Source organism: Cynoglossus semilaevis, chromosome 13, assembly GCF_000523025.1.
Source record: "Cynoglossus semilaevis isolate Cse_v1.0 chromosome 13, Cse_v1.0, whole genome shotgun sequence".
NCBI classification, from domain to species: domain Eukaryota; kingdom Metazoa; phylum Chordata; class Actinopteri; order Pleuronectiformes; family Cynoglossidae; genus Cynoglossus; species Cynoglossus semilaevis.
This window is the reverse complement of record NC_024319.1, coordinates 17,494,919-17,518,358: the sequence shown is the minus strand read 5'-3', so window position 1 is coordinate 17,518,358 and position 23,440 is coordinate 17,494,919. Positions and strand designations below refer to the sequence as shown.

The following is a 23,440-nucleotide window of genomic DNA, read 5'->3' as shown; positions in this document are numbered from 1 at the left end:
AAATTGGGAAAAAAATTTTTTTTTTTTTTTTTTTTTTTTTTTTTTTTTTTTGGCCTTGGTTTGCTAATTTTTGTTTTTCCACAGTTTTTCCACAGAAAGAAATTATTTGGACTATTATAATTTATTTATTTTTATTATTAATATATGGTAATAAATTAATAATAAATAATATATACTAATAATTGGCATAAAAATTTCTTTCTGTGTTTTTTTTTTTTTTTTTTTTGGCCTTGGTTTGCTAATTTTTGTTTTCCCGTTTCGGCTTTTTAATTGCAGTGCATTGCGTCGTTGGTCTATGTGAGACATCAATTTGGTCCTACATTATTTTTTTTTTTAGGTTTTATTAACCTTTTGTAAACTTTATTAAGTTGGCTTTGGATTTTTGTGTGTTTAGGTTTCACTATACAATTAACTAAGGTCAAACGTCTTGGGGGGGAAAAAAAAAAAACCGTATTCCCTTATTTTCGTGTGCTCTCCCTGATGCTTTGTTTAGGTGAATCAACTTTGTGATGTACTTGTGGCAGCAAAGCCTGGCATCTGAGCAGTGAGCTATGCCTCTTAGTCAAACATGTGACAGCAAAGTAGGCTGTGGTGACCTCTGGCTTTGCAGCAGTCATCCAGGCTGTCCTTCCAGGACCCACGTGTTGTCAGTAGCTTCTCTTACGTAAGGCCCTTAGCCAGACAAATGCTTAGACCTCCCAGACAGAAATTATTGACTGCCCCACTGCAGAGTCGCCGATGCTAATGTATTCAGAGGTCACGGTATACACCGCGTCTTTCTATATATATATACACGGAACGCGCGTTCAAGTTCAACTTTTAGCCAACATGTCATATATATTTGATAAATACACTTTGTGACCAGCATGTTTCCCCCTATTTCAATTTTAATTTCCAGACAATCTTTTAACATAAGGATGAACTTACAAAAAAATACATCATAATTGCATAATAATAATCGTTTAAAAGTAATGTAGTATTTAATTTGGGGCTGACATTTGTATTTAAAATCATCTTTTTAATTTGATCTTCGGTAATATTTATATTTTCTGACACACTGAGTTTTGGTGTTTCATTATCCGTAAGACATAATCATCACAATGACAAAAAATAAATAAAAGCTTGAAATATTTAACTCTTATGTGTAGTGAATTGATATAATAGATGACTTACACTTTCTGAAATGACTGGCAAAAACGATTGAAGTTTTTCATGAAATTCACATTTTTTTTGAACTGTATATACAGTACACCACTCAGCGGTCCAATAGGCTAGCCAAGTAGCATGGTGTAGCATAGTCGCAGCAGTTGTTTTAGGCTCTGCCACTTGTTTACGCACAGCAGATAAGTACACCTTTTATTTCACAGTGCAGCATAGTCGCAGCAGTTGTTTTAGGCTGTTTACGCACAGCAGATAAGTACACGTTTTATTTCACAGTGGATTTCAAAGACTTCTCATGTAGATTTTAAGGATGTTTAGTGCTTTTTTTTACCAACAATTTTTCGGACCTCTTTTCTATTCTTCTCTCATTAGTTATTTTCTTTCCTCGTCCCCTTTTGTTATCACATTTTTTTCCCCCTTTCTAAAGACAGGCCGCGTATCTTGACTTTATTGATTTGATTTGTATATTAAGTGAGAAACTTTACGAATGTTACAGTTTGTTTTTCGAAATACAATGTGACCTAATACAATTTCGCAATCGTGATACAACATTGTTTTATGATGTTGTTTGGAAATGTACACCTTTATTTTGACGTGTCTGGTGACGGGGCGTCTCCCTTAGAAGAGTCACCTGATGTCACCGTGACATGCCCTTACTGTATCACTTACTGTATAAGACACTTCAAGGTTCAAGGTGTTTTGTGATCAGTTGACACCAACTGACAGCAGGAAGGCAAAGACCTCCCGGAGGAAAGATGGTAAAAGATGCTTTTGTGTGCAGAGAAGGTAGGCGAAACGTACAGCCGGCTGAGAAGAGTCTTTTGTATCTCTTCCTCCTCTGTGCGCATGTTTTGTAGCCAGCGAGGGTAAGAACGATGAGGTGTAAAGAGGAGTAAACTCGTGACTCATCGTCACGCGGTGGATTGAGAGCTTAATGAGTCAGAAGTGTGGAACATTTTGAGGTGAATAAACACTGATACGGGGCGGAGAAAGGGCGAGTGTATTTATATTCTCAAACCATTACGGCATTTTAGAATTTCTCATCCCATCAGTTTCAATTCTTTAAATAACAGATGCAATTATTTGGCCCATTCTGATTTTCAACTGTTTGGCATGCGTGACTTGTTGAATCGTGTTTCCTCCAATTGACAGCACATGCAAAAAGTGAAATGCTCTTCAGTGCAATTTCTTTCCTAGCATAGCAGTATTAGGAAACTCGGCCACAGATAGGGATGTAACGATGCGTTGTAAAAAAATCTGTTAAAAACGATACAAATCTGTGACAATTTGCATCACTTGAAATAAAAAAAATAAAAAACGGTGTCGCATTTCAAGGTGTAAATAGTAGGCTGCATTATCTCAAAAAGTCACTGGTCATACCGTGACACTGCACACTCCGGTACAGTAGGTGGTGCTATGCTCCTAAAAACGTTAGTTGCGACCCACTAGTAAACCAAATATTCCATATTATTCCAACGAAGCCTAAGTGACGTTAGTTGCGACCCACTAGTAAACCAAGACATATTCCAACGAAGCCTAAGTGGCATTCAAGGGTTCAAACGGAACGTGGGTGAAAATCCTAAGGAAGCGGACTTGGGTACGGAAGGTTGCTGGTTCGAGTCCACCAGCTGAGCATGGCACTCTGCGCTCAGCAATCTGCCCGGAGTTCACTTTGGTGATGGGTTAAATGCAGAGGTTTGGTTGGTTTGGTTGTGTGCAGTGATGTGTCACAATGACAACGAGTTCACTTTCCTTTTCTTTCCGTCCCAGAGAGGATGGTTGTTGACCAGGTGTTTGATGAAAATTAAGCCAATGAAATTAAAGCAAAAAAAAAATCACTTGAAGCACACCCACACCACTCAGGTGATCTTCATTTCACTAATTGTGAGACTATTGGCAAGAATTTGGACCTCTATTGAATTAGACCATTAACTTAAAAAGGGGGTGATTAACTATGCAAACAATTATATTTCTTTATATATTTTTATTTCATTGACATTACTTTGTAGAAATCTGTTTTCACTTTGACATTAAAGAGTTTTTTCCAATAAATGTTTGTGTTAAAAAAGCCAAATTGTATTGACCATGATTGATTTATGAAAGCACTAAAAGGGTAAAACATCCAAGGGGGTGAATACAGTAAACCCTTGTTTTTCGCGGGGGTTACGTTCCAAAAAGAACCCGTGATAGGCAAAATCCGTGAAGTAGAAATCTTTATTTTTTTTACAATTAAATACTCAGAAAAAGAAGAGAAAGAACGAACAAACCATTTTACAGTCTCAACCATTTGTTTCACAAATAAAGTAAAATAAAAGTACTTTAGAAACGTTTCAACAAATAACTTCTGTAATGTACTGTCAAATAATAATTTTAATCATCAACGTGAACAGAAGGCTTCAAATTGCGGAGATTAGCACCGCCCACCGTGAACGGGAGAAAATTAAAAATGATTATGAAAAAAATACAAATTACCTGGTCTTGTTGCGGGCAGTTGCAACCCTTTTTGAATCCTTATTAAAACTTATTGCTGCTGTCTTCCTTATGTTTTTTTCTTCCTTCTTTATGGAACGAACGGAAGATTCATTAATTCCATAATGCCGACCTACAGCCGCATAGCTTTTACCTTCATTTAGCATGTCCAATAGTTTTACTTTATCACCGATAGACAGCATCTTCCGCTGCCTTTTGGTCCCTACCGCAGGTACTTTTGCCGGTCCAGAGCGTTTTGTCGACATTATGGGGTTTGATAAACTCGAAATTGCAAGAGAATTTGCACGTACGTAATGTCAATTTGGCAAGCTGTTTTACGTACGTGTACATATTAAACCGCAACGTTATTGGCGCACAGGTAGAGAAGAAGCGGAGTGACTTTTTAGCCAATCAGAATGCAGAACACAATGCACGATGCAAATCCGTGAAGTAGCGAAACCGTGAAAAGTAAACCGCGTTATAGCAAGGGATCACTGTACATATATTGGCATGCCATTCAGAAAATGAATCCTTGAATTTGTATTGAACCCTGAATATATTGAATGAAGCGTGACAGATGTCTCCAAGGCCCTGCTGCATTCCCTGCATTTTGACAAAAGTGCGTCAACTAACTTTGCTACCGTAGTGACTGACTTACCTTTGTAGTTGCTCGTGTGTGTTTTTTCAGGACAAAACGTCAATCGTTTGGTACCGCTGCTCGTTAGTTACTCGTGCGCTGAACCTGTTTCTGATCATTGACTCGGTTCCTTTGCCCGTACCTGGTTTGAATACCTGTCTTTTAGGGCTCTGCCAAAGTTGCTCTTTGTTATTAGTCATGGCAGTTGAGTCTATTTCTATTAGTAATAATTAATTATAAGAACAATTATGATAAGATCTCACACTCTTTTTTTTTTTTTTTTCTGTTTTGAAATCATCATCAATGGATTCATCTTTATCGTATAAGGCAGTGGTCCCCAACCCGAGGGCCGCGGACCATCACCGGTTCATGGGTCCATTGGCACAGAAAGAATGCATAAATGACATGATTTCCGTTTCATTTTGAAAAATGACCAAACTCTCTTTCCGCCCCATCCGTCTATGACACAAACTTCATACGACCTACCTACACCCGCTACCTTCTTAAAAGGTCTGCTCCGGCCTGGTAACGCGTTACTGCTAAATTGAAACCCCCTTAAGCTAGCAAAAAATGAACAAAAAAACATCTTTGGAACGTTTCTTTACGCAGGATACAAGAGCCAATGAGAAGGCAGAAGAAGAGCTTACGCCTTCAAAGGAAAAGAAAGCTCCATTTAACAGACTCCAGGACAATTCCAAGAGTCCTACTTGAAATATGGATTTTATTTGCGAAAGGTTGTTTTCACGCACCAAGCCCACGTTGCGTAATAATGAGGCATCAAAGCCTTCTTCGCCACTTGGAGACCGAAGAAGTTTTTTTCTGCATTAACAGACAAGCGCAATGTTGCGAGGACACAGCTAATAAAGTTGCAAACAAACACGGTGGCTTAACATTTTTTATTATATTTAAAAAAAATACCTGTTTTGATGCCGGTCGTCATCATTTTATTTCGTTGTATTTATCCGCGACATTTTGAAGAGGGGTCGGAGAGAAAACATTTAACCGGTCCATGGTGCAAAAAAAGGTTGTGAACCACTGGTATAAGGGGTTACCTGGCAAAATGCAAGGGCACTGAGCATGTGGGCAGCTTAGTGGTTAAGGATGTGGACTCGGGTCCGGAAGGCTTTAGGTTCGAGTCCACCGGCTGTGAAGTTCACTTTCCTTAATCTATTCGATATATCTATATCAATCCAAATAAAATAAATTCAAATTCATTCAAGCTCCATCGTGCTTCAGCATTATGCTTTCAAATGTTTTTTTCGTTATTAAACTCTGTGCTCCGTCTCATGTTGTTTCTATACTTGTTTTTCCGCTTTGCAGGCAAGAACTGGGATTTTACTGCTGCCCTCAGTGATTTTGAGCAGCTACGTCAAGTGCACGCCGGGAACCTGGCGTATTCATTGTCAGAGGAAAGGTCCTATCTGCATCCTGAGAAAGATATGGCCAGGGTAGGACGGCCAATGCTCCATCGACAGGATGAGGTCGTGCAAGGTAAGCCCACCGGCAAGTGAACCGGTCCTAGCTACGGAGAGAAAAATGGAGACTTACGAACGGCAGCATAAGCAAGAAGTCCGGTTAATGCCAAACAACATGAATCCTAAACAAGTAATAATATCAGTTTACAGTTTTAATCTATCATACAATACATACAAGGCATTTTTAAACTGCGCTAACAATAGCTAACCCTCCGAGAAACAACGTTAAAGCCTCAAATTAAACATTTTTTTTTTGGTCCAGTATTTTATCAGCTCCTCACCTCAAAGAATCTTCATCAGGTTTTCTCTGCGTAGCCGGCGCACCTCATTCAAGAATGATATTATTATTTATCATATAGCAATGCTCTAAACTGACTGTTGTTCTAAATATGCATCCTCCAGGAAGCACAAGAATGCATATTGACCTTTTTGCAACACGACAGCTGGCGTCACCTTCAGCATATTGACCTTTTTGCAACACGACAGCCGGCGTCACCTTCAGAGCCGTCAGCCGTTAGACGGAAGGAATATTCAACAGATTGACTCGCATCTTTATTTGTCTTGTCCCTTTTTTTTTTTTAACCACAGAGAAAAGGCTGTCCAGGGGCATTTCTCATGCCAGTTCAACCATTGTGTCTTTGGCCCGTTCTCATGTCTCGAGCACGGGTGGCAGCACCAACGAGGCACTCCTGGACACGCCCCTGTGCACATTTCAACTGCCGGATCTCACCGTGTACCAGGATGACTTCCGTGGATTCGTCGAGAGGGATCTCATTGAGCAGTCAATGATGGTGGCCCTGGAGCATGCAGGTGAGACAAAATGGGGCCAGCACGTCTGGCCTGTTTTTCCATCATACAGGCCAGGTCTTACTACTACTCATATGATACGTTTTAATGGCATGCAAAATAAGCAGAACGGTTTAGAAAGTAGCTGAAAGGTGTGTGTTAAGGGAGGCGTTCACTCCCTGCAGAGCTACATCGCAATATGGAAAATGTTTTTTCATACCTTGCGCCTTCACAAGTTACTGCATCATAAGAATTTCATTCTGTTTTTCACAGTTTTATATGACAGTCAATTATTACGTTTTTGAAATTTTCACAGTTCACTGTACATTTTTATTATTTATAATAAATGTTCAATCCTGATTAGTTTGCAAAAAAAAAAAAAAAAAAAAAAAAAAACTGGCAAAAAAATCTAATTTTGTCTTTTTTTTTTTTTCCCTGTCCAGGTCGCTTAAATTGGTGGACAAAAGTCGTCCCAAACTGTCAGAACCTTTTGCCCCTGGCGACAAGTGGTGATGGAAATTGTCTGTTGCACGCAGCATCACTCGGTGAGTTAAAGTGGGCTGCGACTGAGGTGTCATGTCACACGCTTTTAGTGTTTTCATTAAGAGGGTTTTATTATTTTGCTACAACGTAGTTAGAATTGAATGATTTCCTTTACCTGCTGTTCTGGCTGTGTTCCAGACTTTGCAGTAATGTAGCTGGGATATCATATCCACCCCACCACTTTAGATGTTTTTATGGAAAATATTAGGGCTGTTGAAATGAAGCATGGTAATCACATTAAATTATTTGTGAAAAAAAAACTATAAAATTGAATCCACAGCTACTCTGTGATTAATCCTAATGAAAATATTTTTATTTATTTTATTTTATTTTATTTTTATTTATTTTTTGAGTCGTGGCAATTGAAATGGTAGTGATGTAGTTAAAACCTAAAACAGCAAATAAATTAAATTAAATATATTAAATTAAAATTGTTAATTTATTGCGTGTTCCTTTAGGCAAACATTGTACATTGAACATGATCGCCAACATTATAACTGCTCACAAAATAGTAAAAGCACTGCAGCAGAAGCACAGTTATTAACCGCTCGGAATTTTGTAAAATGAAGGCTCGCGTTAATTACGTGACGCAGAGCGCCTTTTGCAAGGTGGCAAAAAAATATATTAAATAAAATGTTTAATTTGTTGATTATTTATTTGATTTATAATTGAATTTTCAATAGCTGTGAAAGTGTCTACACGGGAGGTAAACATAGTTTTTTTCTGAAAAAACTGACTTGGCTGAAAAAATACACAGTTGGCTAAAAGAACACAGAGAGTTTTTTTTTTTTTTTTTTTAATAAAAATAGTTATTTATAATGGTTTAATTTACTGACCAGTTGTTGCCTCATTCGCATAAATATGTAAAATTTGATTTGTTGTATTGCAGGAATGTGGGGTTTTCATGACCGGGACTTAATGCTACGCAAGTCCCTGTATGCGCTCATGGATCACGGGTTGGAGAGAGAAGCACTGAGGCGCAGGTGGAGGTGGCAGCAGACACAGCAGAACAAAGAGGTGTGTTACAAAAGCTGCACATTAAATGCTTCTCTTAGCCCAGCCCTAAACAACAAGATCAGCCCAACTGGTTCCAAATAGTCGATGCGTGACGCATATACGTTTGACGTGTACTCCAAAGTAGAAAAAGATGGGCCTCGGAAACATCATATTTTTAGATCGGTTGTATAAACTAACATCACCAAATGCAGCGGGCTTGTAACGCGTTGCTTTACAGGATGTGTCGTATACACGTCCGCGCGACCGATTTTAGGTTCTAGAACTGGGTGTGACTGACTGGAAAACATTGATTCTCAGCATTAGGGAAAAAAAGAGTGACTTAATCAGGTGGTTTTCCTTGTGTGCGAGTGCACACCGTGTCGAACCTCCGACTGCTGCAGAGCTCACCTCGACTGGAGCGGAAAGGAACTGGCTCGTAAACTAAAAATTTTTTTTTTTTTTTTTTTTATAACCGCTGGAAAGTAAAACATTACTGGAGTACTAAATCAATTGGGATTAATAACTTATATGTTTTTAAAAAAAAAAAAAAAAAAAATCTTAACTATCCCTTTAAACCTTTGGGTTTTAAAAGGATGTTGTTCTGTTACCAAAACAATTACTAAACCACAGCATGCTTTCCTGATATCTATCCCTTTAAACCTTTGGGTGTGTGTGTGTGTGTGTTTCTGTGTGTGTGTGGTTTATTTTCCTACCTCCTCAGTCTGGTCTGGTGTACACCGAGGAGGAGTGGCAGAAAGAATGGAATGAACTGTTGAAGTTAGCATCCAGCGAGCCCAGAATACACTACAGCACCAACAGCACCAATGGGTGAGGTCTGCCTCAGATAAAGCATGGACTGTTAGCTCACCATAAAGTGAGTCACACTCATGGCATTAGTCATGAGTGGACAACGGCACTCCTACATAAGAGGCCTTTTATATCCTAAGTAGTATAAAACTCACCCCCAGGGTGTTAATCATGTGTTCTTTGCATTTTATCATTTGTTTTTTACTCTTATACCGTACTGTATGTTGACCTTGTCCCCCAGGGTGGACCCTTCAGATGAACCAGTTTATGAGAGTTTGGAAGAGTTCCATGTCTTTGTTCTGGCTCAGGTTCTCAGAAGGCCTGTAGTGGTCGTGGCTGACACCATGTTGAGGGACTCTGGAGGAGAAGGTAAATGTTCCTTAAGCCTTTTCCTTTTTTTTTTTTAAGTAGATAATCATAGGTATATTTAGATTCCACACAAATCCTTTGTTACAAAAATAACACTCGGGTTACTTTTACTATTTCTTTCTTACACAAAGACAACATTATTTTTCAGGTAAACAAACGAGAGGATAAACAACGGTGCTCCTTCATTATTAGTAGCAAACTATACCAGTTTGACGGGACAACTTAAGACTGTCCCAAAAGCTGTAAACGGAGCTTTTGGGACAGTCTTAAAAAGTTACATTTTTCACTAACTTTTGCCTGTCTGTGTCAGAAAGGACATCTGGTGTAAAAAAAAAACAAAAAAAAATTTGGGTCGATTACAAAATTGACTTCCATACCAGATCGGTTGCGACCCAGGTTATGGACAACTGCTTCGGGAGCTGTAACCTTACGTGGTACTGGTCGGAACTGGAAAACTGACGGCTAATGACTGGTTAAGAAAAGATGTGGTTAGCAAAGAGAGAAAAGAGAAAAGGCAGGAGTTTAGAGGTCAGTGAAGGGACTTTGGACACTGCAGAGAGTTGACAGATCTGTCTTGTGTGTTCACCTGATGAAATGGAAGAGAACCAAGGCCAGGGACCTTTGATGTGGTTTCTGGAAGCTGTAGAAATGGAAATCATGGGATCATTTAAGACATAGGTGTCAAACTCAAGGCCCAGGGGCCAAATGCGGCCCGCCAAGCCATTTTGTGTGGCCCGGGGGAGCTTAAAAAGTATTTAATAAAGTCCATGCAGCAGAGTTTATCAACCTATGAAATTAAACGTTTAGTTTTTATTCCACAGCAATGAACAATCTTTGTAGCTTGAATAAATAATAATCAATTGAAGATACATCTATACCAGACTCTATTATGTTTGTATCAAAGTCTGAATGACTTTTATTTTAAAATATTGCCAGATTATTGTTAAAGAAAGTAAATGGAAAATGTTTTTTTGAATGAAGTAAATTAGATTATTTTCATTTTTTCACTGTGTCCCACTGCGGGCTGCTACCAAAGGACCTATGGACTGGTACTGGTCCACGAACCAGGGGTTGAGGACCCCTGATCTATACAGTGTTCTGTTTAAACTGGCCCTTCAACAGGAACTGTATTGCTGATGTGGCCCCCAGGTGAAAATGAGTTTGACATCACTGATTTAAGAGTACAGGTGGTACCGGTTTGGGGACATTGGGAATAGAGTTTCAACAGTCATGCGCCTAGGAAGGGAACTGTTGTTGTCCATGCAGGACATGTAAAATCGCCAGTGAGGAAAAAAAAAAAGTCTTAATATTTTTGAACCCATCAGTCAAAAAACATCGATCATGTCTCGAAACGGCTCCGTTTACAAAGTCTCAGCTCAGTCAGCGCGTGCAGGGCGTGGGACACAGTCACATTTCTGTCCGACAGGTGCTTAAGCTGCGGGGAGGGTTCCTTAAACAGCTGTCTGCCAAAACGAAACCTTTCGGGGTCAACTCACTTTCTAGATGAATATCTAGTAGGTTTGTCCTATCACAGACTAGTTTTTCTAGTCGCAAGACCAATGTGCATTTAAAGTTGTGGAGTAACACTGCACACTTAACAGTCAGAATAACAGCCAGTTGCTTACTCATTTTTGTTGTTGCATAAAGTGTGATCTATCCAATGACTGAATTAATCCATAAAAAAATACAAATTACCTGGTCTTGTTGCGGGCAGTTGCAACCCTTTTTGAATCCTTATTAAAACTTATTGCTGCTGTCTTCCTTATGTTTTTTTCTTCCTTCTTTATGGAACGAACGGAAGATTCATTAATTCCATAATGCCGACCTACAGCCGCATAGCTTTTACCTTCATTTAGCATGTCCAATAGTTTTACTTTATCACCGATAGACAGCATCTTCCGCTGCCTTTTGGTCCCTACCGCAGGTACTTTTGCCGGTCCAGAGCGTTTTGTCGACATTATGGGGTTTGATAAACTCGAAATTGCAAGAGAATTTGCACGTACGTAATGTCAATTTGGCAAGGTGTTTTGCGTACGTGTACATATTAAAGCGCAACGTTATTGGCGCACAGGTAGAGAAGAAGCGGAGTGACTTTTTAGCCAATCAGAATGCAGAACACAATGCACGATGCAAATCCGTGAAGTAGCGAAACCGTGAAAAGTAAACCGCGTTATAGCAAGGGATCACTGTACAGAATAATTTCACTCGAAAATAATTCATTCATTATTCATTCCAAAAGTATTTGATAGTTGCAGCCTCAGAGAAAGTAGTTAGGTGTGATGTCAGAGTGACTGATGGGTTGTATATAGGGGGTGGAGTTAAATTAGGGATCAGCACTTGGGCCCTTTTCGTTTCCGATGCTGATGGATAGGTTGACAGATGAGCTCAGACGAGAGGCTCCATGGTGATGTTTGCATGTGGTCATTGTAATCTCAGGTGAAAGAAGGGAGAGCAGGTGGAAGTAAACAGGAGAAACGTGGAGGTTTGCTTTGGAGCAAGGTCGGCAGGAGTAGGACAGAGTACCTGAGTGTAAGCGAAAGTGTCTGATAAAATATCTGAGATTTTCACTTGGAGTGACCAGGGATCAGAAATGATCAAATCATAGGGACGTTTAAGGTGGATTAGTTTGGATATTAGGTTAAGTAGGCAAAGTTGAGTTAGTTGAAAAAAAAAAAAAAAAAGGATGTTGGAGATGCCAGGCAGGAAAACAAACAAAAAAAAAAACTGTGTCGGTTGCCAAGGAATTAGCAATGCATGGTTGCTAGAGTGTGTAAATGTGAAAAAATAAAAAAGGGGAATTATCAACTTGCAGTGTTAGTTTTGCTAAGCATCCGTTTCTATTGTTGGCCCAACAACACAATGATAATGAAACCTGATAATAGCAGCACTGTCAGGTTGATTATATCTGATGTTTTGTGTCCCAGCTTTTGCTCCGATACCTTTTGGAGGCATATATTTACCACTGGAAGTGCCAGCTGCTAAGTGCCATCGCTCACCTCTGGTCCTGGCCTATGACCAGGCACACTTTTCAGCCTTGGTGTCTATGGAGCAGAAGGACAACTCCAACGAACAGGGTAATGCTTTTTCATGTCATTCCTATTTATGAATGTATCACGTATGGCCACCTGAATGTTTAGCTAGGTCGTTAAAGATCCATTAAGTGATCCATCAGTCTTTTTTTGTACTGACCTGAATGTTTACTGGAGGGCGATGACTCATAGTCATTTTCACTTATCGGGTGGTGTTCACGGGCTGAAGATAATGTTACTTCTGACTTTGTGTGTTATGTCGTTTTGTGTCATAGTGTGAGATAGGGTCTGATTTAAAGTTCGATCTTCTTGAGGAACACGATTAACATGACGATGATTGTTGCTAAAAAGTATGCACGTGACCCGTCAGTTGCCTCGATATAGACTCGTAAATGGTCTATATCGGTGTTTTTTTAACCTTGTCCTAGTAATGGAGTTTAAGAAACTATTGATAAAATATTTTGACTTATCCTTTTTAAGACTTTTTTATGACTAAAAACGCCACACAAGCAACAAACAAACGTGTTCTTTCACTTTCGTGAATATAAATCTAGTTCGGAAAAATACTAAAACAACTGTTCCCATTTCAACACTCCTCCCATGTCCTGCAGTTGTTATCCCTCTTACTGACTCGGAGCACAAAATGCTACCTTTGCACTATGCTGTGGATCCAGGGATGGACTGGGAGTGGGGCAAGGATGACTCTGACAACGTTATGCTAGCAAGGTATGGTCCTTTAAAAACAACATTTTTTTGTAAGAAGAATGTTAGACCATTTTACTATTTACATGTCTTGTATGCGTACTGAAATGAGTACGAGTCATTTCAGTCCTTCTGTATCAATTTCATTTAAACTGGAGTTTTAGACTTTTAGGTTGCATGTCCTTATTTATATGTCAACTCTTATAAGAAGACTCTTATAAGATAACATTTTCCACGTCAACTATCGATCCTATAAGTATGCAAAGGGTCAATGAGTTGGTTTTTTTTTTTTGTCTTCCAGTGTCGCTCTTTCCTTGGAGGCCAAGCTCCAGATGTTACACAGCTACATGACTCTTACCTGGCTGCCCTTACCGTGTGAGGTGAGTACTGTAAAGTAATCGAATTGATCCCCCGTACGGCGTTACATTAAATTCCGTTGGGCAATTCATGTTTCTGTCGGAGATATCTCCGCATTCTTCCAGAAAGAGTTTGCAGCACCGGCTGACGTTGCTTGACCTTTGCTTAAACGCAGTTGCATCTTGTTAATGTCATCATCATATGACCTTTACACAAATAGCCTGCTGGTAGATAATGCGGTGATAGTTCAGGAATTTAGGAAAGTCTAGATTGGCTTTGCACTGAGCAACAAATCCAATGTGATGCCCTGTCATAGCACACCAGCTTTTCAGACCGGTGCACCGTCTCAATCTGGTAAATATGAACTCCTATGGTTAGGGTTTTTCAGTGGAAGGAATATATTAAAAAAAACTCATTCAAACCATCTGTATTAAAATAACCAGCTGGGCCTTTTCGTGCTGGAATAAAAACCAGGAGAGTCTGCTCCACTTTAAATGATGCCTTTGTTGATGCACTGACCTTTTTTTTTTGTAAGTTTAGTGAAAACAGATATGTCATATTTGGAAGGTAGTTTTCAGCTCCTATAGATTATAGATTTGATCTGTTCAAAGCATAATTATAATATGTTGGTCCACATTTCACATTTGATCTGGCCCAGGTGACCTCCCTGGGTTTGAAAATGTAACCCAACTGGATTTATAAATGTTTAGGGCGTAGCTTTTATTGTTGTTATTGTGACAGGGTGCTTGGGCTAAAAATAGTTGGCAATGTTAAATGCCAACTGCAAACCATTCTGTCTGCTTATTTAAAAAAAAAAAAAAACTTTTCCAATTGTTAACAATCAGCCAAGGTAGTTAGTCAGTGTCAGTTTTTTGTTTTGTTTTTTTTTTTGTTTTGTTTTTGTTAAAGCACAAATTAAGTACCCAAATCATATTGATTAAATGTGTTCAAGGTTTGTTTCTGCTACCGGTGCTGTGATATAATTAATCTAAACCAGACCTTTTTTTTATAAATGCTTTTTGTGTGAGATTGGGCTACTGCATCACTGTGAATATTATTTACATTCTTCAAAATATATGTAATATTTAATACTAAATTTGTAATGTTACATTTATATATTTCAATATATTTAATATTAATTTGATATTAATATAAACATAATATGAATATAATAAATATATAAATCATATATAATTATATTGATGAAGTATAAATCATATATAATTATAGTGATGAAGTAATATTCATCACTGTGAATATTGGTTACCCTCTTCAAAATATATTGAATATTTTATACTAAATTTGTAATATTAAATGTATATATTTCAATATATTTAATATAATTTTATGTTATATTAATATAAACACAATATAAATATAATAAATAAAAATAATATAATATATATGTTATATAAATATAGTGATGAAATAATATTCATCACTGTGAATATTGTTTACCCTCTTCAGAATATATTGAATATTTAATACTAAATTTGTAATATTAAATGTATATATTTCAATATATTTAATATAATTTTATGTTATATTGATATAAACACAATATAAATATAATAAATATAAGTATTATAATATATATGTTATATAAATATAGTGATGAAATAATATTCATCACTGTGAAATATTGTTTACCCTCTTCAAAATATATTTGATACTAAATTTTGAATATTAAATTTATATATTTCAATATATTTAATATTCATTTTTATATTATATATTTAATATTAACATTATATTTATTATGTATTTACAGTGTTTTATTTTTTATTATAGTTGAATACAGTTGAATAACAAATGGATTTTGCAGTGAAATGAAACCATATATTAGGCAAATCTAAATCCGGATCTAAATACGTTTTACTTCATTTTTAAGACTTTTCCTAAACTCGCAATTCCGCCTTGTTCTTGTTGCAGCAAGCCCCCCTGGCCCAACCCGAGTCTCCCACGGCATCCGCTGGAGAAGATACGCGTACACCTCCTGACTCCGGAGAGTCGGACAAAGAGTCTGTCAGCAGCAGCTCCAACGGCAACGGAGACACCACCACAGCGTCGACGGTCTGCGGAGCCGGATCCCTGGCCAAAAACAATTCATCATCTTCCTCTAGTTCTTCTAGCAGTGGCTCAGCAGGGACAGGGACTGCAGTGAAAGACAAAACAAAGAAGGAAAAGGACAAAGACAAGGAAAAGAAGAGGGCGGATTCGGTAGCCAATAAGCTTGGCAGTTTTGGAAAGAGCCTGGGCAGCAAGCTGAAAAAAAACGTCGGGGGACTAATGACGGGGAAAAACGCAGGAGCCGCAGGTGCTAAGCAGGACGGCGGCGAGAAGAAGAAGGGCTCGTTCCGAGCCAGGAAAGGCAGCAAGGAGTCGTCACCATCGGTCCACGTCTCGGAGGATTCCGGAAAGGCTTCCCTCTCCTCGGGCAGTGAGCGGCTTCACGATACGGGAAGCAGCATAAGCAGCAGCGCGGGGAGCAGTATCGAGAGCGAGCCGTACAAGTACAGCGCCGATGTTAAAGTGAGCCTCGGCATCCTACGGGCCGCCATGCAAGGTGAGAGAAAGTTCGTGTTTGCCAGCCTCCTCACGACCAGCAACAGGCAGCCCTTCCAAGAGGAGATGATCCAGCGCTACTTGGCCGATGCCGAGGAACGATTTAGGGCCGAGCAAGAGCAACAGCGGCGGGAAGCAGAAAAGAAGGCCATGCCTGTTGGCATACAGCCCGCGAAAAAGGAAGTGGCCGGCGGTTCAGAGGTGAGCTACCAGCACTATGAAGCCAAAGAGGAACTGTCAGACAACTTACCGTCACCGTCATTTAGCCAACTCAAACCCACTCCCTCCAGCCCATCTATGTATTCCGGGGTTGTGCCCATCCCCAGGCCCTCCATTATTGAGCAGAGCCCCACCACTGCCCCTCACACCCAGTATCTTCATATGCAAGGTTACATGGACAACAGGAAGCAGCTAGCCGGTGGTTCCCCTGTGTCCACCTACCCAAGCCTTCCGTCATATGCAACTCTTCCTCGCCATTGTCCGACAACAGAGGGAATATCCCACCCCCAGTACGACATCCCAAATATCTCACAAGGCCATGCTTCCCTGAGTCCCGCTCAGCCCTCGCCCTCGTACCCCCTGGAGTTTGACCCTCCAGACTACCCCAGGTCTGAATCATCTGCTGCTGCTGCTGGAAGCTACACCAATGGTTTCATCGATGTGCGCTCTCACCTAGACTCTTGGGCAAGGCAACCTCCCGTCAGACATTACTCGCTGGGCAGCGCTGGCGCTCTCGCAAACTCGCAGTCGAGCCGCTGCCGGACGCCCAGCTGCAACTACTACGGACATCCCGAAACAGGGAACTACTGCTCCTATTGCTATCGCGAAGAGCTGAGAAAGAGGGAAGAGCAATCCAAAAGGTTCTGGATGGAATGAACCTTGGATTTTGGATTTTGTCAAGTGGCCTTTTCTGTTAGAAGTAACTTCTGGGGGCAGATAAGCCTGTGAAAGGTAGTCCGGTTCTGTCCCTCTTCCAGCTGTCCCTTTGCGTTAACTCACGTGACGGCGGGGGGGGGTAATAGGTAGGCTCACACCCTAGAACTTGGGATAAAGTTAATTAACTGCACTTTGGTTACATTTTACCATGGCTCTTACACAGGTTTTTGAGTGCGAGGGTGTACGTGAGTGTATGAATGTTTTTGTTTTTTTTTTTCATTTGTGGGCTTTCCTTCTTCATCTATATATTTAAACCATGTTTTCAGCTCCCTCTGGTGGAGAAGAATTTCGTGGCAGTCGCCATACACTACTCCTCAAAAAAACACATATAGTGCCTGCACACGTAAAAGAAGTCAGAGTCGCACTGGTTCACGTACAGAAAGGCTGGTGGGTGGATGTAAATGGTCTTAATGTTTGTTTTTTTGTCGGTCTAACGTTTGGAAAAGTCGATGGAAAAAAATGGACGTTTGGAAGTTTGTTGTTGAAGGTTAGCTTAACGAGAGACCGCGGGGTGACCGCCCGGCAGTTTCTCACTCAGTCACATTTCAAAAGAAACACGATGGGCGGTAAAGCAGCTGGAAGTCGCGTCCGACGAGGTGCGATTTCAGTGTTGATAAACATTCGATACTACTGTAACCAGAGGCTTGCATCATAGGTACCTGCGATTTCACTCACTTTTGTTTCCCACTCGCTGCATGATGCAAACGGCATATTGCGTGCATCACTATTGCATCAGCATTCTCAACTTAACATAATAATGTTCCCGATTGCTACCACATGGATAAGTATATTCGTTTGCTCCTCTGTAGCTTAGTGTTTTTGGTTTTTTTTTTCTTCTGATAACAAACTACACTTTTGAAGATGTCTACACTGTAGGAATGACTGTAAGATAAAGAATAATTGGTCACCTGACTGACATTGTTGAACAAGGACAGCAACATAGGACGTACTGTACGTTAAGGTACCAAAATCCCAAAAGTTGTCGTTTGGAATTTTTCTCTCTTTTTTTTAAATGGACCTTCCCATTTCTGGAATAGATGGCGATTGAGTGAGGTTTTTCACAGCAAAGATGAGAAGAGTGGCAATTCTACACACTACAAACACGCCTGTTGTGATCTGGTGATAATCTGAGTCATTTGATCATCAATGGATGCTGCTAAGTTCACATTTTGAAATGACCGAATGCCTTAATGTGGAAAAAAAAAAAACATTTTTTTTTTTTTTTTGCGCTAAAGACTATTGCTTAAATTTTCAGCCCAATGTTTTTAGGATGAAATGTACTGACCAGCCTAAAGTGTACGTGAGGAGAACAAGAAGCATGTTGAAGCACGCCCTCGCTCTATCCTCTCTATATTTAAGACTCGCAGGATGACTAATACTTGTTTGACTACTGTAGTTCTACAGTAAACTGGCTGTTACCACAATTTAAATGGATTAATTAATTACCATTACAAATTAATTTTTTTAGTCACTAACTCTCAACCTTTTTTTTTTTTGGCTCGTGACCCCATTTTGACATCACAAATTTTGGACGACCAAAGACACTTTTTTTTTAATTTTTTTTTTTTTTTTAGTTTTTGATAATATTTATTATACTGTGTTGCAAATATAGCACAGTAAGTTCAGTGCATAAAGTGACATTTTATTTACCCTGATCAAAGGTACAGGCCAGAGTGAAGATTTGAAAGATGGAAAATATTACAGTGCTTCACTTTGTCATGCAGTTGTTTTTAAAATCAATTACTAGATGGCGACCATTTGAATTCCGACCCCAAGGTTTGAACACTACACTAATCTGACATCCGAACAGAAATTTACAGACACGCACATGCACAGGTAGGGTGAGTGTGCATTTACGGTAATTCCCCACTTGGCCACAAGAGGGCTGTTTTGCAAATATTTTAAAAGCATATGCAGCGCTTTCCATTTGTGCTCAGACCACTCAGAGTTGGTGTTCACGCCAGGTTTAAACAGGGACAAATAGCCCAAAACATTCTGGAGACATTGGTCGACGCCTTTTGAACATGGTTATAGTCACGATGATTGGAAGTTTTCAACTTGGAGTGATTGATCCGTCTGTGACGGAGTAGGCGAGTACTGACACTGCACTGACTTAAATGGTTGCTACTGAAAGTCACTGACGCAACACTGATTTGAACACTCGTGTAACTTAGCTTCCACCATCCGAAGAAAACAGTTGCATTTTTAAAAAAATCTACCCAGGGCTTAGTAGTATTTTTTTTTTACATTCGGAGACTAAAATTTGTCCTTCGCGTCAAGGCTTCTACTTACTACCGCCGTTCTCCAATGAGTTGGTTAGAAGACCTTACGGTTTCTTTAAAGTGATCTCAATTTTTTTTTTTTAAATTGGGTGAATTGCTTAAATTGTCCGTATTTTCAAATGGGGGAAAATCACCATAATTTCATCCAGAAGATGGCGCTGGGTTATTAATATGGTACATTAATTAGTATGGTACATTAATAATACCCAGGATGTGATTGTTGACACCATGTTTGGCGCTGTTCGAACCTGTAATATTAAGGACCACGCGCTCTTCACGTACACATCTACGTGGAAAATACCTCGACTAATTAGTAGCCTCGTTTCTTCAAAGCTTCCGTTCATTTGCGTGACTTATAAAACGAGCAGCTCTTGAGCTGCAGATAGCTACAAACTCTGTCCAAATTGTTTTTCCAAATTAACGCACTTCTTTTTTCATTGTCCATTAGTACAGTATACTATGCCGTTTTGAAGGGGCGGGGCGCGGGCACTTTAGGTCAGCTGTCACCAAAAAGCTTTAGGTCGGAAGAATTCAATGTTCTGTTTTACTTTCACCTTCCACTGCAACAGGGCACCCGTTCAATTTTGACTTTTTTTGCACACATAGTATCGGCTCGTTAATAGGCTCATAAATGTATGTCCTCTAATCGGGAGTTTAGAGTGATTTCAGTTTCAGTCGTACGAATCTCGTAATGACTACTATACGTCTTCACCAACTTTGTTTGTACTTCGCGCGAGTGACGCTGGGGGGATTTGTGCTGGCGCGTGAGTAACTGCCCACCTCGTGATTTTAGCCGCTCTTTGCTAGGAGGTCATTTGAGAAGCACAATATGCAATATGCAATTCACGCCTTGCTCAGGCGATGGCGCCGTTGTTGTTTTTTTTTCCTTCTGTGTGTTTGACGGAAATACTGAAACACTATGTAACACAGCATGGCAGTATTCTCCCCCCCCCCCCGGTGTGGATGACTGTTGGCGATAGAAAAAAAAGAGGGCTTGCAATAAACTTTCAATGACAATAAAAACACTTTCTAATTAATTCATAACATGTTTGTTCGTACACCTCCATTTTTGGATTCTAATCACATGGTCCCACATTGAAGGGTACAACTGTGGCTAAAGTACACAGCAACACCACCGAACGGAAAAAGGCACAAGTTTCTGTGCAGCTAACCGCAAGTGATTTTTAAGTTTTGAGCCAAGTTTGGGGGGAAAGAAAGCTTAAAGTCACGGTTTATTTAATTAGAATATTGAAATTATAATTTGGCAGACAATTTATTCTTTAGACAATGTTATAGCTTTTTTTTTGTTTGTTTTGAAGGATTTCTTGAGTAGATAGTAGTATTTTTGTTGCTATATGTGACATCTTAGATAAAATATATCAAATAATTTTGTAATTATTTTGTAAGATACTCATAATGATATACAATGAAATCCTGGCTCTTATAGTAAATCCAGTTACTTTGAGTTAAGTTGAAACATTTTCATTTGTGAATGTGTATATCTCAAAGTTATTAAAAGTCCAAAACACATTTTGTCCAAAACACTAAAACCGTGGTAAAAGTTTTCAGTTCTCCACTCTGGCTAAAAGCTCAAAATTGTTTGCCATCAGTTGCCTGAACACTTTTGTTTTCCCGTCAGAAATACAACTCAACATTTCATCTAAAATCTCTAAGGGTTTCTCCTGACGCAGCGGACGCTTCAGGAAAAACGTGGACCATCAGTCTTTACGCATTTTTTTATATTTAAAGAGAAAACAATGAGAAGTTGTACAAAAATGTCCTGTGTATTATTTTTGTAAGCGCCGAGTTTTCAAGTGTTTCTAAAGTGCAAAGAATGTATTATTATGTATTTTTGGATCTTCGGGGAAGAAAAAAAAAAAAAAACGATAATAAGTTTAAGGGTACTCAGGTTTCAGGGTGGAACTGTTGTAGACATCTGACCATTAAACAGACTCTGAGACAAGTTTCTTGATTCTCGAGGCTCTGACTACAACTCATTTCCTTGACGATGACCTGAAAGATTACACATGGGAAATGATCTTTTACGTCTTATTCTTCGACAGATTTCTTTGAGAACATTTTAGCTTGCATCAGTAGGTTGCATTTTGATTGCGTTTTTTTTTTAAGTGAGGCCAATCTCTGTTCTTCTGAAACAGGACAGTTCCATTGTCACTGACCCATACCACTTTTCCTTTCCTCACCGACCCACCCACCCCAACAACTGTCACAGTTGAATTTTCTATAACTCTTATTATTTCTGTAGGAACCGAACACTTGGCATTAATGACAACGATGTCAACAGCTTCAAGTAGCATGGGGATGAAATGTTGCATGTTCCGACCGTGCGCTTTTTAAAAAAAAAAAAACAAACCCTTGATTTTATTTGTTTTTGGTATTTTTGTATTATTTAAAGTTTTATTTTTCACGTTGCTATGTTTTTTTGTCTTTGAAGGAGTCTCTGCTAAGGCTGTGTGGCAGTGCAATCTGGCTGAAACATCGGATTTCTGTTTTCCTCTAGGTTGTTAATGTTGTTATTACTCATAATAAGAATAATATGTTTGCACCATTGAATAAATTTTATTGTATTTCAAACATTCTGCGCTGCTTTATTGGGTTTGGAGATAATGAAGAAAAAAAAAAACATATATGTCGCTCCGGCAAGCTAGAGCGCCCTCTAGCAGCTGGCAGTGTGAAAATAACGAACATGTACATTTTCAGTGGTACAGGAGACGCAGATACTGGTACACAAGCTTAGAGTGCCCTCTAGTGGCTGGCAGTGTGAAAATAACAAACGTGAAATGATATATTTTAATATATAAAAGTCGCATCTGAGTATAAGTCGCAAACTCAGCCAAAGGATGAAAAAAAAGTGTGACTTGAAGTTCGGAAAATACGGTATATCCGAGAAAAGTAGACGTTTTCGCAAAGACCTGCTGTCATTCTGCAGGGAGCAATAACAAAAAGAATAAATAGTACAAAAAAAAAAACCAAAAAAACAGGAACGTCTGCTAACAGCAGCAGTACTTCATATGTATGAAAATGTACTGAAATTAAAATAATAATAAAAAAAAAAAAACACATGCTTAAGAGAACAGCCCAACTCGGTGTCCATTGTGTATTACTTTAACCTTATTGCATTATACATTGTTGGATAATTCCAGCTCAGATGATGCAAGGTCCTCTGTCAACGACTGAGAAACTGGAGACCCTTATGTAATATTAAACACTTTCCCATGTATCAAAAAATCCAGACCTCACACTGATGGAGTACTGAACGCCATCTCTGTTACTACTTAGCAGAACATAACTGACGCTCGTCGTTTCTCGAACCGTTCTGTCTCTTACCTTTGGTTTTTCTAGGCATCGTATGACTTAAAGGAGTCGTACAAACGGTTTGTTTTCAGCAGTTAGCTGGATAGCAGAGAAAAGGAAAATAAGCCTAGCTGCTAAGGACCCAGACCAAGGAAGATCGGTAAGTTATTAGCTACTTTAAGTTCAATTCGATTGTTGTTGTTTTGTTTTTTTAATGTGTTTATTGTGTTTGGTTTTACAGCAGTAGTATCGTGATAAGGATGGACGGACAAATGGAATCAATACCAGTTTGTTAAGCTTGTGAGTTGTGTTAAAATGTTAAAGTTTCATCATCTGAACAGGAGTACTTATAAAAACAGTAAAATAAGTAAAAAAAAATCCAAATTTACATCATGTCCTTCAATAAATATACAAATATTGATCTAACATAGTAAAAAATGTAGATTTGGTAAAAAATGAAACGTTACATTACATTATGATACTTTTAGTCAGTCAATCATGCTACAGTAAACAAATACAAAAATACATAAATAATAATAAATAGTAATACATAATAAATAGAAAAGGTACAGTTGTAGTCGTAGTAGTTCATGGAGTAATAAGAGTAGTATGTCGTAAAAAATATATCATAAGTAAGTCACAGTCATAGGATAGTAGGTCAGTATACTCCCAATTTATCTGTTTTTATTTACTTATTTTTATTTATTTGTTCTTTGTCATGCGATTGCAAATATATGAATTCCATTTCATGAAATGTATTTAAATTCTTAACAAGACCAGAAGCTTTTTAAATAAAACCACGGGGCTTCTTATATATATAAGAGATGTTTACCTTCTAAATACATAGACTGTGTATAAAACGACATCACTTCAGCTCACAGAGTAACAGACATGGCGATATCCTTTTTTTTTTTTTCCAATTTCTGCCTGTATCGGAAATAGTTCCGTTTCGCGCTTACGTGCTTTTTTTCAGGTACTGTACCTTTAAGAAACCCCCTCCGCTGCGCTAGCAAA

General features: G+C 38.9%; 1 protein-coding gene across 1 annotated transcript in view; it reads left to right on the top strand.

Annotated features, from left to right (window-relative positions):
* The window catches only part of otud7b (OTU deubiquitinase 7B), a 25,637-nt gene extending 7,599 nt beyond the window's left edge, over nt 1-18,038 (top strand). The window contains exons 2-11 of the mRNA XM_025061603.1: nt 5,588-5,758; nt 6,331-6,552; nt 6,972-7,073; nt 7,961-8,088; nt 8,789-8,895; nt 9,116-9,243; nt 12,168-12,317; nt 12,884-12,998; nt 13,276-13,354; nt 15,264-18,038. Of these exons, the coding sequence (XP_024917371.1) occupies nt 5,707-5,758; nt 6,331-6,552; nt 6,972-7,073; nt 7,961-8,088; nt 8,789-8,895; nt 9,116-9,243; nt 12,168-12,317; nt 12,884-12,998; nt 13,276-13,354; nt 15,264-16,772 (2,592 nt within the window). The 5' untranslated portion in view covers nt 5,588-5,706 and the 3' untranslated portion in view covers nt 16,773-18,038. The remainder of the gene's footprint in view (nt 1-5,587; nt 5,759-6,330; nt 6,553-6,971; nt 7,074-7,960; nt 8,089-8,788; nt 8,896-9,115; nt 9,244-12,167; nt 12,318-12,883; nt 12,999-13,275; nt 13,355-15,263) is intronic.
* The last annotated feature ends 5,402 nt before the right edge of the window (nt 18,039-23,440 follow it).